Source organism: Schistocerca americana, chromosome 1 (assembly GCF_021461395.2).
Source record: "Schistocerca americana isolate TAMUIC-IGC-003095 chromosome 1, iqSchAmer2.1, whole genome shotgun sequence".
NCBI classification, from domain to species: Eukaryota; Metazoa; Arthropoda; class Insecta; order Orthoptera; family Acrididae; genus Schistocerca; species Schistocerca americana.
This window is the reverse complement of record NC_060119.1, coordinates 726930501-726953157: the sequence shown is the minus strand read 5'-3', so window position 1 is coordinate 726953157 and position 22657 is coordinate 726930501. Positions and strand designations below refer to the sequence as shown.

The 22657-nt window shown below is 41.2% G+C and overlaps 1 protein-coding gene across 1 annotated transcript in view; it reads right to left on the bottom strand.

Annotated features, from left to right (window-relative positions):
- Positions 1 to 13814: 13814 nt before the first annotated feature.
- The window catches only part of LOC124545106, a 41946-nt gene continuing 33103 nt past the window's right edge, over positions 13815 to 22657 (bottom strand). The window contains exons 2-3 of the mRNA XM_047123924.1: positions 21085 to 21283; positions 13815 to 14123 (exon numbers count right to left, since the gene is read on the bottom strand). Coding sequence (XP_046979880.1) covers positions 14062 to 14123; positions 21085 to 21283 — 261 coding nt within the window. The 3' untranslated portion in view covers positions 13815 to 14061. The remainder of the gene's footprint in view (positions 14124 to 21084; positions 21284 to 22657) is intronic.

Sequence of the window (22657 nt, the reverse complement as noted above, 5' to 3'; positions counted from 1 at the left end):
ATATATATAAAGATGCATCTTTTGAGGAAGAATCTATCATTGTCAAAAAGACTGTGTATTTCATGCTTTCTGGATGCAGTTCAGATAGATCCAGCTTTATTGTCATGACATGAATTGAATTGTAACATATACTGCCTAAACCATCATTAGCTAGCATACAATGAATCTATTCATCAACTGTCTTTCTTCTAGTCAGATGAACAGGATACCTTTTGCTTCTGAAAGGTTCAGTCTCTCTCACTTTTATGTTATACAAAAAAAAAAAAAAAAAAAAAAAAAAAAATTTAAAAACTTAATGAAGTCTTTCTCTTATTCAAGCTGAAGTAACGCTATACTCAGAACATCAATCCTTTGCAGCTTCAGGACAATCTGAAGAGTGTTGTGAAAAGGATACATTACTATTCACCATAAAGAGGAGACACTTTCAGGCAGAAAGGCCTTTGTCTTGTCAGAATTAGACTACACACACACACACAAAATGTAACTCAAACACATGACCAACTGGCAGCTTGCACGCACTGGCATTTGTGTGTGTTGTCAAATTCTGATGAAGGCCTTTTTGGCTAAAGGCTTACTTGTTTGACAGTCCTTTTTGTTGTGCCTATCTGTGACTCAGCACCTCTGCTATATGGTGAGCAGTTATCTATCCTTTTCATATTATTGTCATTATTCCATCCTGAATTTTCCATTGTACAACCCGAAGAATGTATTTCAAAATTGCTTGGTAAGTGCCAGGGATGTTCATTTTCACAATTCCGTACTCCTAGGTTTTTGGAAAGTGTTTGGCATGACACCCCACTGTAGACTGCTAATGAAACAAAGGTATGAGCATATGGAATAGGTTCCCAGATATGTGAGTGGCATGAGGACTTCTTAAGCAATAGAACCCAGTATGTTGTCCCTGACAGTGAATGTACATCGGAGACAAGAGTATCATCATGAATGCCCCAGACAATTGTGATATGGCCAATCTTATTCTGTATATACATAAGTGATCTGATGGATAGGGTGAGCAGCAATCTGCGGCTGTTTGCTGGTGATGCTGAAGTGTAAGGGATGGCTGCCTTGTTGAGCGACTGTAGGAGAATATAAGATGACTTGGGCAAAATTTCTAGCTGATGAGATGAATGGCAGCTTGCTCTTACCGTATAAATATGTAAGTTACTGCAGGTGGGTAGGAAGTACAATTCCTTAACGTTCGAATACAGCATTAGTAGTGTACTGCTTGACACAGTCACATCAATTAAGGGTCTAAGTGTTATGATGAAATGGAATGAGCACAGAATGGTAGAAGGGAAATAATGGCAAATGGTTGACTCGTTTTAGTAGGAGTATTTTAGGAAAGTGTAGTCCATCTGTATAGAACATGGAGAGACCCATTCTCCAGTACTGATCAAGTGTTTGCCCCCCCCCCCCCCCCCCCCCCCGGAGTTGGTTTACAAAAAAATGTCAAGCAATTGAGAGGCTGGCCACTAGGTTTGTTACCGGCAGCTTCAATCCACATACAAATGTTATGGAGATGCTTTGTGAACTCAGGTGGGAATCCCTGGAGGGAAGACAATGTTCTCAAACAACACTACTCGGACAATTTCAAGAACCAGCATTTGAAGCTGACTGGAGAATGATTCTAGTGCCACCAATGTACATTTCGTATAAGGACCACGAAGATAAGAGAAATGAGGGCACCCATGGAGGCATACAACCAGTCATTTTTCCCTTGCCCTATCACGAGTGGAACAGGAATAGAAGAGACTAGTGAGTGGTTCAAGGTCCCTTCTGCCATGCACCACATGGCTGCTTGCTAAGTATGTATGTGGATGTAGATGTAGAATTATCATTTCCTTTGTAAGAATGAATCAACCTTTTCGTGTAATAATTTGCTTATGATTTCTGATAAATTAGACAGTGTTTTTGTATTTCTTGAACAATTATTTCCAGACTTTTACACAATTGGTGGACATCACTGACCATTTTAACTAACACATCCTTACTTTAAAAAAATTAACTTTTACGTTATATGTGCAACAGTGTACATTTTCATTTGACCTGCAATGTTATTGATTGATTTCAGATCAGTTGTGGCTGATGATCAGAACGCTGTCTTCTGACTTCAGCTATAACAGCTACTTGTTTTGAAACTCTAACTGCCATTCATTTGTTTTGTTTCAAGTAATTTATTGAATTCCTTTGTTGTATTTGTATTAACCACAAAATTCAGCCTGACTTTAACCAAAGATTATAAGTGCCTATTTAGTTTCTCTGGTGGGTATCTTGAATCAGTCTTTAACTTCTTCCGTCATTTGATGCATTTATATCATTATTAATGCCAACAATGTGTCATTACAGGTTGTCACAGAACCTTGCCTAGACAATGGAGTTTACTCTTCCAATGTGGAACTCATTATAGAATTATAAGTTTGTGTATTCCTGGAAGTTCTTTATTTAGAATTCCATAATCACTTTCGTGAGAGATCTTTTGATAAAAATCCAACACAGCATCTCCTATACTTTGTTTTACACTTATTATGCAATAGCTTCAGTGTGCAGGTTGGCACGGAGGTGTTCATTCACTCATAAGTACTTCATTACATCTGAGCTCAGAATATATTCTAAGGTTTTACAACAAATGTAGATCATGCATATTGGACAGTAGTTTTGTGGACCACTTCTGCTATCATTCCCATATGTGGGTCTTCCAACCACTGGGCACTGTTTTTTTATTCAAAGTTCTTCAGTACTTTATGCTCAAAACAGGGACTAACTCAGCTGCAAATTGGTATAGAATCTTATAGCAATTTCATCAGGGCTCTAGAGCTTCGTTTAGTTTCAGTGATTTCAGCTGTTTTTCCTGCTGCCACCAGTACAAGGTCTCTTCAAAAAAATCCGGAACATAAGTAATTTTGCACCAATGGTGTGTTGGAATAAAATGCGGTTGGCATCCCTGCACATATCTGTGTTTAATGTGTAGCTGCCCGAAGTTTCACTGTTGCACATCTGTTAGTTATTGTTAATTGCTGCATTGAGTAGAACATTGTATTGCACAGTTTGCAAATTTCGAGATGGCAAGAGTTAGAGGAGCAATGCGCCTGCATTAAATTTTGTGTGAAACTCAAGAAAACCTTTACAGAGACACACCAAATAATGCAGGAATTCTACGGTGATAAGTGCTTAAGCTCTACTCGGTGTTACAAATGGTTCACACAGTTTAAAAATTGCCCGATGGAAGTTGAAGATGACCCTCATTCAGGACACCCTTCACTATCTACAGATGTCACGAACGCAATGACATTGTGCGTGCCAATCGAAGACTGAATGTCCGAAAGGTTGTAGAAGAATGTAACATATCAGTTGGATCATGTCATGAAATCCTGACACAGCAACTTGGAATGCATCATGTTGCCACCAAGTTCGTCCCACGGCTCACAAATCAAGGCCAGAAACACCTTCGCCCCGCAATCTGTGAAGAGCTTTTAGATTGCACAAATGACAATGAGATGTTCCACAAGAGAATACTAACTGGTAATGAGATGTAGGTCTATGGTTATGATGTTGAGACCAAGGTTCAGTTCTCACAATGGGTGGGAAAAGGTTTTCCAGGACCAAAGAAAGCTTGTTAGGTCAGATTAAATGTCAAAACATGCTGATAGTTTTCTTTGACTTTGAAGGATTAGTTCGTCATGAATTTGCCAGTGGTACAAACTGTTGATTAAGGTTTTCAGAAATTACTGCAACCAGTCGCCTTTTATGTAGATGTATTTTATTTAACCATGACCGGTTTCGAGCTGCCTAGCAACTCATCATCAGATGGTATATACATTTAGTGCTTTTTTGTACCCATTGTGTGGGTGGTTAAGTATCTGTGGCTAGACAGAAACGAGAACAAATAATCGCTACATGTGGTACAGTAACACGAAATATTTACAGCATAATTTATGTTTAACGTAAAAGAACAAATAATCACTACATGTGGTACAGTTACACGAAATATTTACAGTTTAATTTACGTTTTGAGGTGTTACTTACAGATAAATCTTTCTGCAGGTATATATATATCTCTTTTAGGACGTATTTTTGAAACCATTGTGTCTTGTTTTTCACAATTTCACAAGTTAAAACTTTCACTAGATGTATATTACTTTTATGAGGCACTGTTGGAAACATATATCTTGTTTTTCGTAAACATCGCTGAACACACTTAGCCACAGATACGAATACAGGATTTACACATTATAAACAAGCCAAAGATTGCAATATAACTACAGTATCAAAGATTTCAAGTTGACCAGAGGCATTATTAGTCATCACACACACTGACAAGAGATTTGTCTTTATTACATAGAAAATAAATGTAAGTTAGCTTAAACTAGTAAAATGTTTATTTATAAATTAACTGTGCAATTTTAACAGGTATATAAAAAACTAGATTTTTTACATTATATTTCAGTTACATTTAAGATAATTGGTATTGAGAGTATTATGACAGCTAATTTCTTGCTCCTTCCATTGGCTGATCTTGGCATATGATGTCTGGGATGAGAGGTTGATGGTTAACTTGAAATAATAAGTGATGCTGATACTTGAAAGGGTGTGGAAAAGGAGTTGGCGGTGGGGGGGGGGGGGGGTGTATAGGAAAAAGGAGAGGGGGGGGGGGGGTTGAGAGGGTGATGTGGAGAGAGAAGAGGGGGGGGGGGGCATTTTGTTTCTGAATGACTGTTTAGTTTTTTAAGTTCAAAGAATCCTTAAAATTCTGAAAGAAGGAGTTATTCGCCAATTCTGTCTGCTCATTTAAAATGGTATGTGGGGAATTATGTTTGTGGGTAAAAATCTCTAATTGTTCGAGAAGATCCATCTTGAATCCCTTGTCTACAGTGTGTAGGATTTGAAGGTTAGTTTTAATGTCTGTTATGGAATGTTTATTATCTGCTAGATGGGTAGCAAAAGTGGATCTATTTAAGTTGTTTAGGCGAAGTGCATCAGTGTGCTCTTTGTATCGGATCTCAAAATTTCTACCTGTTTGCCCTATGTAGTAGCAGGAGCAGCTGTCACATCTTAATTTATATATACCAGATTTTTGGTAGAGTGTGCTGGCTCTTTTGGTGTTGTGGACTATTTTGTTGTTAGTGTGAAAACTTATTTTGACATTATGTGGTTTGAATAGCTTAGCAAGTTTGTATGAGATATTGCCGAGAAACGGCATACAAACGAACTTGGTTTCTTCTGCTACTGAGGTCTGGCTTACTGGTTTTGCTTTGTTAGATATAATGTTTTTATCTAATTTTTCAATTATGCTTGGGTCATAAGCATTGTTTGATGCTATTGTTTTTAATATATTGATTTCATTAATTTTTGCAGTAGGATCAGCTTGAATCTTGTTGATACGGTTAAGTGCTGATTTGAAAAAAGCTAGTTTATGCTGATTTGGGTGGCATGATGTATTGTTTATTATGACATCTGAAGAGGTGGGTTTCCTATATATCTGAAATTTATGTTTGTTGTTGTGATGTGTTATGTTTAGGTCAAGAAAATAGATACCTTTTTGGGTTTGGTGTTCTACTGTGAACTGTATTTTGGGGTGAACATTATTAAGTTTACCAGCTAAGGCCTCAATTTCAGTGGCTGTCCCATCATATAATATCAGGGTGTCATCAACATATCGTTTATAATAAATGATTTTGTCTGTTTCTATTGGGTTTGCTTTAAAGAATTTAATTTCGAGATCATTAATGTAGATGTCAGCAAGAAGGCCAGCTAGACTACTGCCCATTGCTAGACCATCATGTTGAATATATATTTTGTTGTTGAAGGTGAAGTAATTGTGGGACAGCACTAATTCAAGTAAATCCATCAGCTCACAGATTTCCATGTCACTTAACTTTTTATGTTGTAATAAGTTATTTTTTATTATTCGAAGTGTGTCTATTATAGGTATGTTTGTGTACAGGTTGATAATATCAAGGGATGCAAAGTTAGCTGCATTGGGAATGGAAATTTCTCTGATACTGTCAATCAAATCATAGGTGTTTTTTATGGAATAATTGGTTGGGAATGTATAATATTTCTTGAGTATTTCATGCAGTTTTTTAGTCACTTTGTACCCTGGGCTATTTATGGAATTCACAATCGGGCGTATCGGGTGTCCATCTTTATGAATTTTAGGTTGTGATCTAAGCTTTGGTGCTGTAGGGTTCATTATAACACATTGTTTGGCTTCAATGGATGTCAGCAGAAAGTTACAATTTTTTAACATGTCTTTTATTTTAGCTTGGTATTTGGGAGTGGGGTCAGATTTCAACTCAGTTATGTTATTATTCTTGAAAAATTCTAGGGTTTTCTTAATGTAATCAGACTCGTACATTATCACGGCTGTGCTGCCTTTGTCAGATTTAACAACAAGGGCACTACTGTTTGTTAGCTTTTTGTTAATTTGTTTCAGTGTTGCAGATTCATCATGTTTATTACTGTGGAGCCTTTGTGCATCTATGGTTTTCTTTATTATTTTGTTTGCATCATGGGCTAGAGCATTTTGATCATTCTGATCTAGTTTTGATGCTATACATGCTATTTTGGTGTTAGTTATTAGGTCTTTAACACTGTTGTAATCAAGTTTTGTGGCAATATTATGTTTAAGTCCCTTATTTAACAAATTTAATTCTGTGCTATTGAAATTAATGCTTGTTGTGTTAACTAATCTCTCAAAGAATTTATGTTGCACGGGAGGGCATTCATTTGGTGGAATGGGGGATTTTTTGGCAATCAGGAGTGAGAGCCTTTCTTTTTGTTTATGTGCAAATTTCAACATCTCTTTATTCACATTTAGTTGGGTTAGATCTAAGAAATTCGTGATTTGGCTTAGAGTGAGATAGTTGCTTAACTCTAAGTGCAGCATGTAGATGTCCCTGTTTAACAAGTCTTTTCGTTTGTAATGTGATCTAATTTCATTTTTGATCCATACAATTTCACATTTTCTCTTGGCTGCTTGTGCAGATTCACTCTGGTCTTTAACTACAACTCTTATGTAATTAGGAGTTACATTCTCTAAGATACATTGCTTATTAAATTTGATGGCAAGAATAGTTTTCATTAGTTTCACTTTGCACTTCCTGTATTTGTTCATTGTTCCTTTTACCTGGCTAGGTAGCAAAATAAGACTTTTATCCATTGTGGATGTGGAACACTGCGACTGTGGTGTGAAAAGGTTTTCAGAAATTACTGCAACCAGTCGCCTTTTATGTAGATGTATTTTATTTAACCATGACCGGTTTCGAGCTGCCTAGCAACTCATCACCCTCTCAACCCCCCCCCCCCCCTCTCCTTTTTCCTATACACCCCCCCCCCCCCCCCCCCCCCCCCCCCGCCAACTCCTTTTCCACACCCTTTCAAGTATCAGCATCACTTATTATTTCAAGTTAACCATCAACCTCTCATCCCAGACATCATATGCCAAGATCAGCCAATGGAAGGAGCAAGAAATTAGCTGTCATAATACTCTCAATACCAATTATCTTAAATGTAACTGAAATATAATGTAAAAAATCTAGTTTTTTATATACCTGTTAAAATTGCACAGTTAATTTATAAATAAACATTTTACTAGTTTAAGCTAACTTACATTTATTTTCTATGTAATAAAGACAAATCTCTTGTCAGTGTGTGTGATGACTAATAATGCCTCTGGTCAACTTGAAATCTTTGATACTGTAGTTATATTGCAATCTTTGGCTTGTTTATAATGTGTAAATCCTGTATTCGTATCTGTGGCTAAGTGTGTTCAGCGATGTTTACGAAAAACAAGATATATGTTTCCAACAGTGCCTCATAAAAGTAATATACATCTAGTGAAAGTTTTAACTTGTGAAATTGTGAAAAACAAGACACAATGGTTTCAAAAATACGTCCTAAAAGAGATATATATATACCTGCAGAAAGATTTATCTGTAAGTAACACCTCAAAACGTAAATTAAACTGTAAATATTTCGTGTAACTGTACCACATGTAGTGATTATTTGTTCTTATACGTTAAACATAAATTATGCTGTAAATATTTCGTGTTACTGTACCACATGTAGCGATTATTTGTTCTCGTTTCTGTCTAGCCACAGATACTTAACCACCCACACAATGGGTACAAAAAAGCACTAAATGTATATACCATCTGATGATGAGTTGCTAGGCAGCTCGAAACCGGTCATGGTTAAATAAAATACATCTACATAAAAGGCGACTGGTTGCAGTAATTTCTGAAAACCTTTTCACACCACAGTCGCAGTGTGCCACATCCACAATGGATAAAAGTCTTAAACTGTTGATTGATAGTACTATCGGAACGTGTTACAATGCCTGCGAGAAAATGTGGCGAGACACTATCATTTTCAGATCTGTCTGGACACTAACTGTGGTGCCACCAACAGTCTTTCACATGTAACCAGAATTTCTTCTTATTTTGGAAGAGATCTTTCGACACACAACTACCACATTTAACAGTGAAGACTTCACCCAATGCCCTTTTAAAAAACAACATGCATCACGATAATGCACCTGTACATTCATTTCTGTTGGTATGTGACTATTGAACAAAAATTGAAATCACTGTGCTGCCCCATCCTCTGTGCTCTCCAGACCTAGTTCCAGCAGACTTTTGTTTATTGCCAAAGTTGGAAACGTCGTTGAAAGGATGAAGATTTGTGCAGATAGATGAGATAAAAGAAAATTTGCAGATGGTTCTTTGCATGACCCAGCAAGACGCGTACCAAGACTGCTTATGGAAATGTTAGTGGCATATTATATATCACTCAGCTCTGCAGTGGTATAATAATTAAATTGAGACAATACACATGGATTTTTATTTACAAAGGTAGATTTACAAATGGAGTTAAGCACTTCTGCTTTTGCTTTGCCACTATCATTTTCAGATCTACCACAGTTAACAGTGAAGGCTTCACCCACTGCCCTTTTAAAAAACAAATGCATCTCTTTCAGATTCTCTTATCTATAATCCTATGCTTTTGTTTTACACCTATTAGCAGTAGTCTATTTCTTTAGTGACTGTATGCCATGGAGCATCCCTACCATCATCATGAACTGCACTACTAAATACATTCTGATCAACTGTTTGGTCTATGATTCTTTTAAACTTGAACCATAGTTCTCCTAGGTGTTCCTGCCCAGAGTCAATTATTTCACATTTCTCTGCCCCTTTATTTGCTTCATTTCCTTTAGTTGCCCTTTGTACTTTGGTAATCATTAGTGTTACAGTTGCCTCAGTTTCAATATAGATGTCCTCAAAGAGATCAAGTCTATTTGTTGCCATTCAGTCTAATATATTTCCACTTTGAGTGAGTTTCTGAACTATTTGTTTGGCATAGTTTTCTGAGAAGGCATTTAGTACTACTTTACTGCACGTCTTCTCATGCCTGCCAATTAGAAACTAATTATCCCAGCTGATTGTTGGATGATTAAACGTTTTGCTAGTGATGACAGTATGATTGGGGAATGAACGTATTAGCTTGTTAAGAGTTTCTCTAAAGTTTTTGATTATAGGTTTCTGCCCACCCTTAGCACTGATTCTTGTCCACACATCCTTAAGTATAGCTTCCATGTCTGTTTCAGTAGATTTGATTTTTTTGTCTACTGCAGTGAATACACCCCTCAATTTCACATTAACCTATGATTTTGATGTACACTTAGATTTACCCAAAAAATTTCACTGCATCAGTTTCAGGATTTAGGCACCTATTTGTGTCTAGAATTACATAAATACTACCTTTGTGCTTTAAACTTTGTTGTGAATACTTCAGCAGTTGATCACTAGGGTTTTAGTGTTGATAGTGGGGGGAAATTTCTTTCGGCCTTACGCTAATACTTTGGAGTTTACTGCAGGAATCATTATCTGGACTGGATGTAGAGTCACCTACTCTAAAAAGTTTTGTATGCACTCCACACACTGCCAAACAGCAGGGTACAAGTTTGTGCTTCAAGCTTTCCACTTGATCAGAATCAGATATTCTCTGCCAATTGCTGGAATGAACCAAGTATTACCTAGGACCCCAGGCAATGTGCACGATTTGTCCAGTGTGTGCACCACAATCTACAACTGGTTCCACCATTAACTGGATGGCTATTGGAACAGTCTCCGACATGTTGAATGACTTGGCTTACGTCCTACGTGCATAAGGATTTCCTTTGCATACCTTGCTGCCACCTGTTTTAACTACCAGCAAATAACAGACACGCTCCCCCTGCCCTTTTCTATTGACTTCCCCAGCTAGGGGACAAAGCAGGCTTCCCTACAGGAGAATTGTATCACATTTGTCAGTCAATTTCAGTAGGTTTAAACCTGTTGGCAACAGAGAGAAGTGTAGGTCCTCAAGTTCTCCCTGCTCCTTGCCACCTCTACACAGTACCCTGAAATGTACTATTAACTCACAACTTATTCTAACTGTTGATTGTCCAATATTTCCTGGAGAAGAGTGTGTTTTCGTGGGAGGTACCTTTGGTATATCTCACACATGATTCTCAATAGTTCACTCAGCACAGCCATTCACAACAACTTCTAATGGGTTGACAGCAGTCAATGCAATCTTCAGCTTTATTGCAAACAGTAACTAATTTATCCTGTAGCTTAGAAAAGCAATATGGCTGTTGCTATGGCTTTTGCAATGTTTCAATGTGATCATTAAACAAGTACTTTAAATTAACCTCACTGATTCTCTTTCAGTTTCTGGATCTGTTGTGCTGCATGGTTAGCAAGTTCTGAAACTACCACACCTAAGCAACAGGTTTGTGTTGTAATGGGGAAAAAAAACTAACTTGGGACAAAATTTACTGATTCCTTGATGATAACTGTGTCTCGAACTTTTGTCGAGGCTATGCTGGACAAAAGATTTACAATTTTGATTCCATTTTATCATACGATGTGTCTTTTCCAGATCTGTTTTTCTAGGTGAGCGGTTTTAGAGCACGCTTCTATATGCTACATTCTTTATTTTTTAGCATTTTTGTACTACCAGTAATGTGACAGGCTAATGTGGTGGATAGCTCTACCTATGTCTACAGAAATACTACTACAACCCTCCGAGCTCGGGGGGTGTAATATGTCAGAATGACAGAGGTATGGTTTTGGGAGAGAGGGATGATTCATGCCAAATTGTGCAGATAAGCACAGGCACATGTGTCACTAACTTTATTACATTGAAGGTACGCAAATGGCCTTGTGCTCAAGTAGGCGATGGTACTGTGCATCGTGCACGGGTCAGTGCTATCTCGAATGCCGGATTCTGCAGTGTCACCAGTGTCTGGTTGGCCAGCCTTACAAATGTAGCGATCCTGCTCACGCCATGGCTTAGTGGCCACTGCATGCGTTAAGTGTGCCCATGGCCTGGGACATGGCTGACTGCTCCCTCAAGTGCGACTCGTGGATTACACGTAGCGTGTCGAAGGGAAGCAGCCAACTGCTGTCTTAGTAAGCCTTAGCAGCTCTGGGCGTCTGCCCAGGGCACCTCATTCAGTGCCCACAGACAGCTCTGTACCTGGGAGGCCACGAGTGCACACCATGGGTGTGCCCCAGCAGGTGGCAGCTTGCGGTCCACCAGATGATGCTGCCCAGAGAGTGGAAGATATCAGCCCTCTCACTGGTGTAGCTCCAAGGTGCGACGTGCCCCACCACAGCAATGACTTGCCCATGCAGCGGAGGTTGGAGGTAGCTTCAGCAGGCCTGTTGGCCACCAATATCCATCATCAAAAGGTCATCGTGGCTGGCCTGCAACTTTAACAACTGTCATTCTCTCTAGTCCTAGACGCGGACAAAATTGTGTTATTACAGCCTGCTTTGAGCCTCTTGGCTCATTTATTTATACATCCTTTCCCTACACCTTTGAAGAGAACAAGTGTAGTGCTCTTTGCTAATTACATCATCAGCTTTCCTCAGCCCACTTTGGTCCCTACACAGGTCACTTGGCACTGTTTTAATTGCAATATATGGGTTCTTCACAGCATGCTGGTGCCCTGTGCTGCCATGATTACTTCCCAGTTGTATACTGTACCTGCCAGGTTGTGCTTTCTAGCCTACGAGTGGTGTCGTAAAACTGCCTCACAGAATCGTTCGCAAAATATCAACATCTCTCATGCCTGCCATCCGATGTGCCAATCAGTCCCTTAACTACTACCTTTCAGCCATAGCTGCATTTGATTTATAAGAATTTCCAAAATACACACCTACACTTATTCGTGGCACAGCAGTACTTTGCAAGACACTGCTGTGTGGTGGAGGGTACCTTGTAACACTACTAGTCATTTCATTTCCTGTTCCATTCAATTTTCATCATTGGCCATGAAAGCTTGCATTGCACGATCAGTTATATAGTTCTCCCATACAGAAATAACCCCTACAACACCTCAAGTGAAGAACAGGAGGGGATGGAGTCCTGATTAACATGTTTCATGACTTAATACCACATCTTTCGGGTGAAATGTGTTCAATTTGGTTTTGCAATAACTGATCCATGACTTCATCTAGTAATTCTTGTCATCAGAATAACTCCGCACTGTCGCCTGATAAACAAAGTAAGAGCCTACGGAATATCAGACCAGCTGTGTGGCTGGATTGAAGAGTTTTTACCAAACAGAACACAGCATGTTGTTCTAAATGGAGAGACGTCTACAGACAAAGTAACCTCTGGCGTGCCACAGGGGAGTGTTATGGGACCATTGCTTTTCACAATATATATAAATGACCTAGTAGATAGTGTCAGAAGTTCCATGTGGCTTTTCGCAGATGATGCTGTAGTATACAGAGAAGTTGCAGCACTAGAAAATTGTAGAGAAATGCAGGAAGATCTGCAGCGGATAGGCACTTGCTGCAGGGAGTGGCAACTGACCCTTAACATAGACAAATGTAATGTATTGCGAATACACAGAAAGAAGGATCCTTTATTGTATGATTATATGATAGCGGAACAAACACTGGTAGCAGTTACTATTGTAAAATATCTGGGAGTATGCGTGCGGAACGATTTGAAGTGGAATGATCATATAAAATTAATTGTTGGTAAGGCGGGTACCAGGTTGAGATTCATTGGGAGAGTCCTTAGAAAATGTAGTCCATCAACAAAGGAGGTGGCTTACAAAACACTCGTTCGACCTATACTTGAGTATTGCTCATCAGTGTGGGATCCGTACCAGATCGGGTTGACAGAGGAGATAGAGAAGATCCAAAGAAGAGCGGCGCGTTTCTTAACAGGGTTATATGGTAACTGTGATAGCGTTACGGAGATGTTTAGCAAACTCAAGTGGCAGACTCTGCAAGAGAGGCGCTCTGCATCGCGGTGTAGCTTGCTCGCCAGGTTTCAAGAGGGTGCATTTCTGGATGAGGTATCGAGTATATTGCTTCCCCCTACTTATACCTCCCGAGGAGATCACGAATGTAAAATTAGAGATTCGAGCGCGCACGGAGGCTTTCCGACAGTCTTTCTTCCCGCGAACCATACGCGACGAACAGAAAAGGGAGGCAATTACAGTGGCACGTAAGGTGCCCTCCGCCACACACCGTTGGGTGGCTTGCAGAGTATAAATGTAGATGTAGATGTATATGGGAATGAAGTTGCTCATCCTTGTATGGAATATTTTGGGTGAAATGTGTTCAATTTGGTTTTGCAATAACCGATCCATGACTTGACCTAGTAATTCTTGTCATCAGAATAACTCCATTTTAGTATTTCTGACTGTTGAACTCAACTTATTTAGGGAGAGGAATCTGCTTCAAGGCAGACTTACATCTGTAGTAAGCAGAATGATCAGGAAAGTCCCATTGAAACCAGCCTTTCAGTATATGCATTTAACTTCATTTATTTCTTTAATGAACAATACAATACAATAAAGTACAATACAAATTTAGAAACAAACTTAGCTTTAAATAATGTGTTTATCTTTGGAAATTATTTTGCACTGAATGTGGTCAGCTACTGTCACTCTATACAAAAACCTGACTCTGTTCTTCATAGCATGTGCATCAGAAAATTTCTGACATTCCCTTCCTTCAGTTGTCAAAGTATAGCCTTCCAAACACGTCAGAGTTGCAGCAGGTCCCTCGTATTGGCATCTGCATCAATATTTACTGCTTCATCTGTAACTGTTTTATAAGTTTTTAATATAATAGAGGGAAACATTCCACGTGGGAAAAATTATCTAAAAACAAAGAAGATGTGACTTACCAAACAAAAGCGCTGGCAGGTCAATAGACACAGAAACACACACACAAAACTCAAGCTTTCGCAACAAACTGTTGCCTCATCAGGAAAGAGGGTAGGAGAGGGAAAGACGAAAGGATGTGGGTTTTAAGGCAGAGGGTAAGGAGTCATTCCAATCCCGGGAGCGGAAAGACTTACCTTAGGGGGAAAAAAGGACAGGTATACACTAGCACACACACACACATATCCATCCACACATATACAGACACAAGCAGCAACAGTTTGTTGCGAAAGCTTGAGTTTTGTGTGTGTGTTTCTGTGTCTATTGACCTGCCAGCGCTTTTGTTTGGTAAGTCGCGCACGCGCACGCGCACACGCACACGCACGCGCACACACATACGGTGTCTGTATATGTGCGGATGGATGTGTGTGTGTGTGTGTGTGTGTGTGTGTGTGTGTGTGTGTGTGTGTGTGTGTGTGCGCCTGCGCGCGCGCGCGAGCGAGCGAGCGAGTGTATACCAGTCCTTTTTTCCCCCCCTAAGGTAAGTCTTTCCACTCCCGGGATTGGAATGACTCCTTACCCTCTCCCTTAAAACCCACATCCTTTCGTCTTTCCCTCTCCTTCCCTCTTTCCTGATGAGGCAACAGTTTGTTGCGAAAGCTTAAATTTTGTGTGTATGTTTGTGTTTGTTTGTGTGTGTGTCTATCAACCTTCCAGCACTTTCGTTTGGTAAGTCACATCTTCTTTGTTTTTAGATAATGTTTTATAAGTTTGTTAGGGCTACAGATAAATGTGTAAAAAATTTAAACTGCTTGTATGTTATGAGAGACAGTTAATACTTCTGTTTGTACTTTCTCTCTTGTAACAATTGTGATCATCTTAAATTTTTTGGATTAGCTTTCACTCAATGTGAGTTACAATCACTAGTGAGAATGAATGAACCAGAAAATAAGGCAGGACATTCACTGTGGAAAACTGCTACAGACAACAGAAAGATACCCTTGCAACTGATACAAATAATTAATCTAATATTATAAAATCACCAGTTTCAGAATATCAAGAATATTACGAAAAGGGTAGATTGCTACTTACGGTATTGACAGGAGTTGCTGACAGGCACAATGAAAATAGTATCACACTTCGAGCTTTCAGCTAAAGCTTTTTTCAGAAAAATTATTCACACAAGCAAGCACACATGACCACTGTCTCTGGCCAGAAAGCAATGGAACTGAGGCACAACCATGAACAATCACGACACCCTCCAACGCCAACCCATTTATGGGCCACCTAGAGGAAATCTTCCTAGCTTCCCAAAACTCAAACCATTGGTCTGGTTCAGGGCCAAGACACCTTACCTTCATTCCTTCACAATCTTAACACCTTCCCTCTAATCTGCTTCACCTGGTCTTCCTCAATCCAGCATGTCACCTCTCTGGACGCTGACAACCTTTTCTCTGACGGATCTATTCCCATATCTGTCCACATTAAACCCACCAACAGCACCTGCATTTCAACAGCTGTCATCTCTTCCAACACCAAAAAAATTCCTCACATACACCATGGCCACCTGGGGACAGCATGGCTGCAGTGACACGACCTCCCTTGCCCAGTATGCCAGTGTGGTGTCACCGCCACACACCACACTTGCTAGGTGGTAGCCTTTAAATCGGCCGCGGTCCGGTAGTATACGTCGGAACCGCGTGTCGCCACAGTCAGTGATTGCAGACCGGGCGCCGCCACACGGCAGGTCTAGAGAGACTTCCTAGCACTCGCCCCTGTTGTACAGCAGACTTTGCCAGAGATGGATCACTGACAAATACGCTCTCATTTGCCGAGACGACAGTTAGCATAGCCTTCAGCTACGTCATTTGCTACTACCTAGCAAGGCGCCATTACCAGTTTATATTGAGATTGTAATTATGTATCATCAAGAGTGATGTTCTCCAATTATGGATTAAAGTTAAGTATTCCACGAGCTCCGTACTTTATTTAATATACTCAACTACTTTAACTGTTCCAGACCTCACGCCAGTCTGCGTGAGCTTAAATGCGTGCATTTCGGCCTCCTCTAGCAACACGGTGTTGGCTCTTCTGCCAACACATCAGCCAGTATGCTGAAAGTCTCACAAAGTCCTTCACAGGTAGGCACTATCCCCAGAAACCTAGTCCATAAATATATTTGCCATGCCATATCCTCACACATCCCCAAGAACCGGCTACAAGGGGTCCAAGGTGAACACGGGCCTCTGCACAAAGCCAAGGCGGTGCAGGGTTCACACACATTGGTAAAGTGGCAGGTAGTGTGAACTTAAGCTGCCAGTGCAGTAACGAAGCGAACTCCAGTATGTAGCAGAAGAGGTACACACCCCATACTGGCAGTCGAAGGAGTCATTGGAGGCGGCATAGGATGGGTGACTAGGCTTGGCAGACAAATGACAGGCATATCCACTGAGGAGAACATCACAGTGGTCTGGCAGCATTAGTACAGCAGCATAGAGACTCTCAACCAGTCAGTCGAGTGTTAAAGGTGCCAGTGACCAAATGGATGTCATGGACATGCAAATGCATGAACGAAACATCCGTAATCTAGTTTCAAATCGACAAGGGATCAGTACAAACCAAGGAGGTTGGTCCGATCCACTCCCCAGGAAGCACCACTGAGGACACGTAGGACACTGAGGGACTGTGTACAATGGCTGGCCAGGTTAGACACATGGAGGACAAAGCAAGTTTCTAACTGAGCATGAGCCCCAGGAATTTGTAGTTTCAACAGGCAGAAGAGCAACAGGCTTAAGATGTAAACACAGTGGAAGAAACCCACTGTGCCACAAGAACATTGTACAAATGGTTTTGTCTGTGGAAAAGTGAAAGCCACTGTTGATGCTCCACAGTAAAGACAATCGAGGCATCATTGAACACGCTGCTCAAGGAGACAAATCTGTGAAGAACTGCAATAGATTGCAAAACTGTCAATGAAAAGGGAACCGGAGATGCCTGGCGGGAGACGCCACAATATTGGGTTAATGGCGATAAAGAGGGTGACACGATGGCACCCTGAGGCACACAGATTTCCCGGATGAAGGTATCAGACAAGGCAGAACCCACATGTACCTTGCAAACTTTTTTTTTTAATTCCTGAAGGAAATGGAGCAGGTGGCCTCAGAAGCCCCATGCGTAGAGTGTATGGAGGATATCAGTCCTTCAGCACGTTTCATAGGCTTTCCCCAAATAAATAAATAAAAAAAACAGCCACAGTCTAGTAATTCCACAGAAAGCCATTCATGACATGAGTTGACAAAGTGACGATATGGTCAACTGCAGAACAGCACACTCAAAATCCACATTGTGCAGTGGTTAGCAGATTGTGAGACTCAAGCCACCATACCAGCCGAGCACGAATCATATGTTCCATCACCTTGGTAACACAGCTGGTGACAAATTGGGCAGTAGCTAGCAAGAAAGTGTTTATCCTTATCGGGCTTGGATATAGGAATGACAGTGGCTTTATGCCAGCATCTGGGAAACGTGCCATCTGCCCAGATGCAATTGTATGTATGAAGCAGAAAAGTGCTTGCCTGCAACAGAAATGTGCTGCAACACCTAAATGTTAACATCATCCAGCCCTGGGGTGGAAGATCAGGAGGAAGTGAGAGTGTGATCTAGCTCCTGCATAGTAAAGGCGGCACTGTAGCATTCACGATTCTGAAAGTTGAAGGGTAACCCCAGAGCTTCCTCCACTCGTTTCCGATGGAGGAAGACAGGGTGATAGTGGGCAGAGCTCAAAATCTCTGCAAAATAGCGCCCCAAGGTGTTGGGGATAGCAATAGGGTCCCCTATGACATCACCTGCTACAGTCAGGCCGGAAATTGGGGAATGGACCTGACATTCGCCCACACTATGGAAGAGAGTGGGACTGTTAAAAGAACTAATAAATGAAATCTAGTTAGCTTTTTTGATATCCTGAAGAACATGACGACATTGTGCATGCAACTGCTTATAACGAACGAAGTTCACTATCATAGGGTGTGAGTTAAAAACATGCAGCGCGTCTCCAGGCATGCCTCAGTCCACCAGGGCATAGTGCAGTAAACATGAAGTGTGAGGAATGGAAAATTCTGCAGTAGTAAGGATAATGTTTATACGGTATTGTACCTGGTCTTCACAACTGGGAAAATGTTGTTCATCGTAGGTTGCCAGGGAGGTGTGAAGACTCCATTTGGCCTTAGAAACATGCCAACTGAATTTGCACGTAGGTGGGGTAGGAGACAGCAAACAGATAGCACAGGGGAAATGGTTGCTTGAGTACGTGTCTGAGAGAATGGACATTCAAGATGACGGGCAAGCTTGGCAGTGCAGAACAAAATGTCCAAATGGGTGTAGGTGTGCATGGAGTGTGAAAGGAATGTGGGTGCTCCAGACGAGAATGAGTTGATTGAGAAGGTTGGCCAAGAGGGCCCTCTTTGACAGGTTCTGGGAGAGTCCCAAAATGGATGGTGCACACTGAAGTCACCAAACAGCAAAAAGGGGTGAGGGAGTTACCCAATAAGCTGGAGAAAGTCTGCCCTGGTGACACTGAATGACAGACAGATGTAGATGGTACAAAGAGAGAAGACGAAACGAGTAAGGCAATGCGGACTGCAACAACTTGCATCTGGATGTGCAGTGAGATGGTTTGACTATGAATGTCAACCTGGATGAGCAGCACGACTCCTATGAGATGGAATGCTGTCCTTGGGGGAGGGGGGTAAGGTCGAAACAGACTGAAAGCAACGCAGGAGATCAAAACGATTGCAAGGACGCAATTTTGTTGCCTGAAGGCAGAAAACCAGTGGACACTGCAATTCCAAGAGCAACTGCAGTTCCCCCTTGTTGGATCTAATGCCACAAACATTCCATAGGAGGAGAGTCATGAAGGGAAAGGGGAGGAGGGAGAAAAAGAAGCGTAGTCACTTCGGTAGCTGCTGAGCGTCAGCCTTTGAAGACACTCTGCCACAGACCGCAGAGGCTGGAAGATCCTGCTCCACGAGATCAACAAAGGCTTCGGCATTCACACTGGGTCTTCCAGTGGATTTCAGGGCACAGAAATGATTGGCAGTGCGCAGCAGAGAAATGGAGTTTGGCTGGCAAGGGCATCATGGGATGACACCATCGAAGAGGGTCTCTAAGTCAGTGGAGGAGGAGATCATTTGCCTTTGTTTGGTTTCTTGGAGCCTTGGCAGTTGGCAGGTGAAGACTGAGGTGTTTGCTGGCTGGAGGGACATAAACAGTCTTTGTGGGAGTGTTCCTTTCATCCTTTCCAGCCTGCCTGTTACGTAGCAGATAATTTGCACAGATGGAGGAGAGGAGGAGGAGGAGGAGGAGGAGGAGATGGGGATACTACCATAACACTGGGTGATTTTGCAACCACGGAGCTGAATTTGATGTTGCAAGTCTGTATGACTGTGTCCTTCATGGAGCAAGGTGTAGCGAGAATGGTACCGAGTGCCAGATGGTAAAGAACAGGGTTTCTGACTAGCCAACACTTGCGAGCAACAGGGTAAGCCACTTTTTCCTTCACCTGGATCACCTGGACAGCTCGCTCATCAAGATACAAAGGACATTCTCGGGAGGAGGTTGCATGGTCACCATTGCAACTGATGCAGCGGGGTGAAGAAGGTGGGCAATTGTCCTTGTGAGCATCCCTACCACAAGTAGCACATTTGGTTGGATTTCGACAGGACATCCAAGTGTGGTAGTAACGCTGACATTGGTAGCAGTGCATAGGGTTTGGAATGTATTGTCGGACCATGACGACTTCACAGGCTGCTTTGACCTTCGAAGGAAGCACTGCTCTGTCAAACTTGAGAAAAAGAATGTGTTTACGCATGAAGGATGCATCAACCTTTTTCATCACCTGTGGACTGCTGTAACATCTCCGACAGCGCGCTTCTTCCAGCGGGGGATCTCCCTCAGAGGGGGGGGGTGGGGGGGGGGGGGGGGGTCGCGCTCAGCTCACCCGCCTTGGGTGAGTGTTTAAACTTCAGGCCACAGCTGCTGAACTACTGACAAAGGGACCAATTGGTAATTTGGGAAAGGAACACCTCAGGCAATTACCCTTCGCTAGACCTGACCTGTACCAGAGGTACAGGTGAACCCTAACTGTCAAACTGAGGCTGGGTATTATGCATTACCTAGTTACCTCTTACGTGTCAGACGTGTGGCCCAGCCTTCAGGAGTGCACAGGGAGGAAGGATAAATGAAGAGGAATCTCAAACACTGCAGTGGAGGAAGGATAGGAGATGGAGAACGAAGAAAGAAAGAACAGTGGAGGAACTGTTCTGGCAGCCTTGTACAGGCAGTGCTGACTCTTCTACTCCTTTCCTTTCCATCCATATACTGCTATCCCTCCTCCTTCCCTGAATCATTTCAGATAGCTACTTCCTTTTGATGTGACATCACTGCATTCAGGCCAGAGTGGCCAGAGATATTGGTCATGTGCGTGTGAGGTATCCCTGCTTGTGTGAATTTTCATTTCTTTTCTGAAGAAGACTGGCCAAAAGCTCAATGTGTAACACTTTTTGTTGTGCCTATCTGCAACTCAATATTTCACCTTAGGATGAGTAGCACTCCATCCTTTCAATAATATTATTGACATTGAAACCTGGATGTTCCATAGTTTGATTTTTCCTAGTAGCAGTTCCAGAATAAACAGATGTGTCATTACTGATAAAAGTGTAGATCTGACTGGTGCACTACTACACTGAGATAGGCAAAGCAAAATTTATAATGTTTATTTCATACACTGTGGTCTATAAACAGTGGCTTTTCTTCATAACAGCTTCTTAGAAAGACAACAGATTGGTTGGGATGATGATGATAATGGTATTTGAATCTGTTTTAGTAATATCTGCTGATATACCCACCAGTTACAGGAGTCAGATCCCACTCAACTGGCTGCAGATTAACACAGAACGGGTCATTCAAATCAAGACCCTCATAAATGTCTTTTTCCTGGCCAGTCTCCATATCCGATAAGTTTTCATCTGAATCATAATGCTTATCATCTGGTTCACTTTCATTTTCAAGCCCATGTATTAAGTGTTCTAACTGTAATTGCTCCAGCTGAAAAATATGACAACTACATTAAATGTTGAAGTGCAATTACATTACAAGAATATTCCAGAACATCTGCAAAGATGTTGTTACATTTAGATATACACTGCATCATATGACAGTGACACTCAGTTTAAAGGAATGCCTTGTATTGTGTTTCCACAAAAAAACTTAAGGTGAAACCATGAGCATGTAAGGTAAGTTTGTGCATCAACAACAAGAAATGGATGGAGTGCCTGCTCATCACATAGATAAGGCACTGAGTAGAATATGCATTAAAAAAGACTGCTGGATATTATCAGCTGTTGGATTAAGTACTTTTGTCTGTCTCAAAAACGTGAGCTTAGCTCTCATACTACATTTAGTGTCTCATTTTCTAATCTAATTACACAGCTTCTTCTACATTCCATCACCCTGATTTTTTCCTTTGTTGATGTTCATCTTATAATCTCTTTTCAAGATACTATTCACTCCATTTAACTGTTTTTCCAAGTCTTTTGCTGTCTCTGACAGAATGACAATGACATTGGCAAACCTTAAAATTATTTCTTCTCCCTGAACATTAATTCCCTTTCCAAATTTCTTCTTGGATCTCTCCACTCGTTGTTCATTGCGCAGAGTTAATAACTTTAGGGATAGAATATGACCCTGTTTTACCTCCTTGTCAACTACAGATTCCCTTTCATGTCATTATGCCCTTTTAACTATAGTCTGGTCTCTGCAGAAAATGTAAAAATCATTTTGCTCCCAGTATTTTATCCCTGCTACCTTCATAATTTCGAAGTGTAGTCCAGTTAATATTGTTAAAAGCTTTCTCCGACCTATGATTATAGCATTTGTAGATCTAATCTTCTAAGGTAGGTCATAGGGTCAGCACTGTCTTTTGGGTTTCTACATTTCCCCAGAACCCAAACCAATCCTCCCCGAGGTCAGATCCACCAGTTTTTCCATTTTTCTGTAAATAATTCGTGTCAATATTTTGCAACCATGACTTATTAAACTGACAGTTCGGTCATATTCTCACCTGTCAGCAACTGCTATCTTTGGAACTTAAATTATTATGTTCTACTTATATATCGGGTGAACGTTAATAAAAACCAACAAACTGCACAGACAGATTCCTGAATGGGAATGGAGGAAAAAAGTCTTACAAACTTGTGTCCGGGAAGGGAAGGTGTGCATGCAATTACAACAAACTGTCTCTGAACACAGTACAGAGCTGCATTGCATACATGTCACGACAGATGTTCAAAGTGGCCTCCATGGGATGCCATGCACGCATTCGCACGTCACATCGTGGATTGCTGCACTCTTTTTGCATGTTCTGTCCCCCCTCTGAATAGCGTCACATACATTGTGAAAACGTTGTTAAAGTGTCTGCCC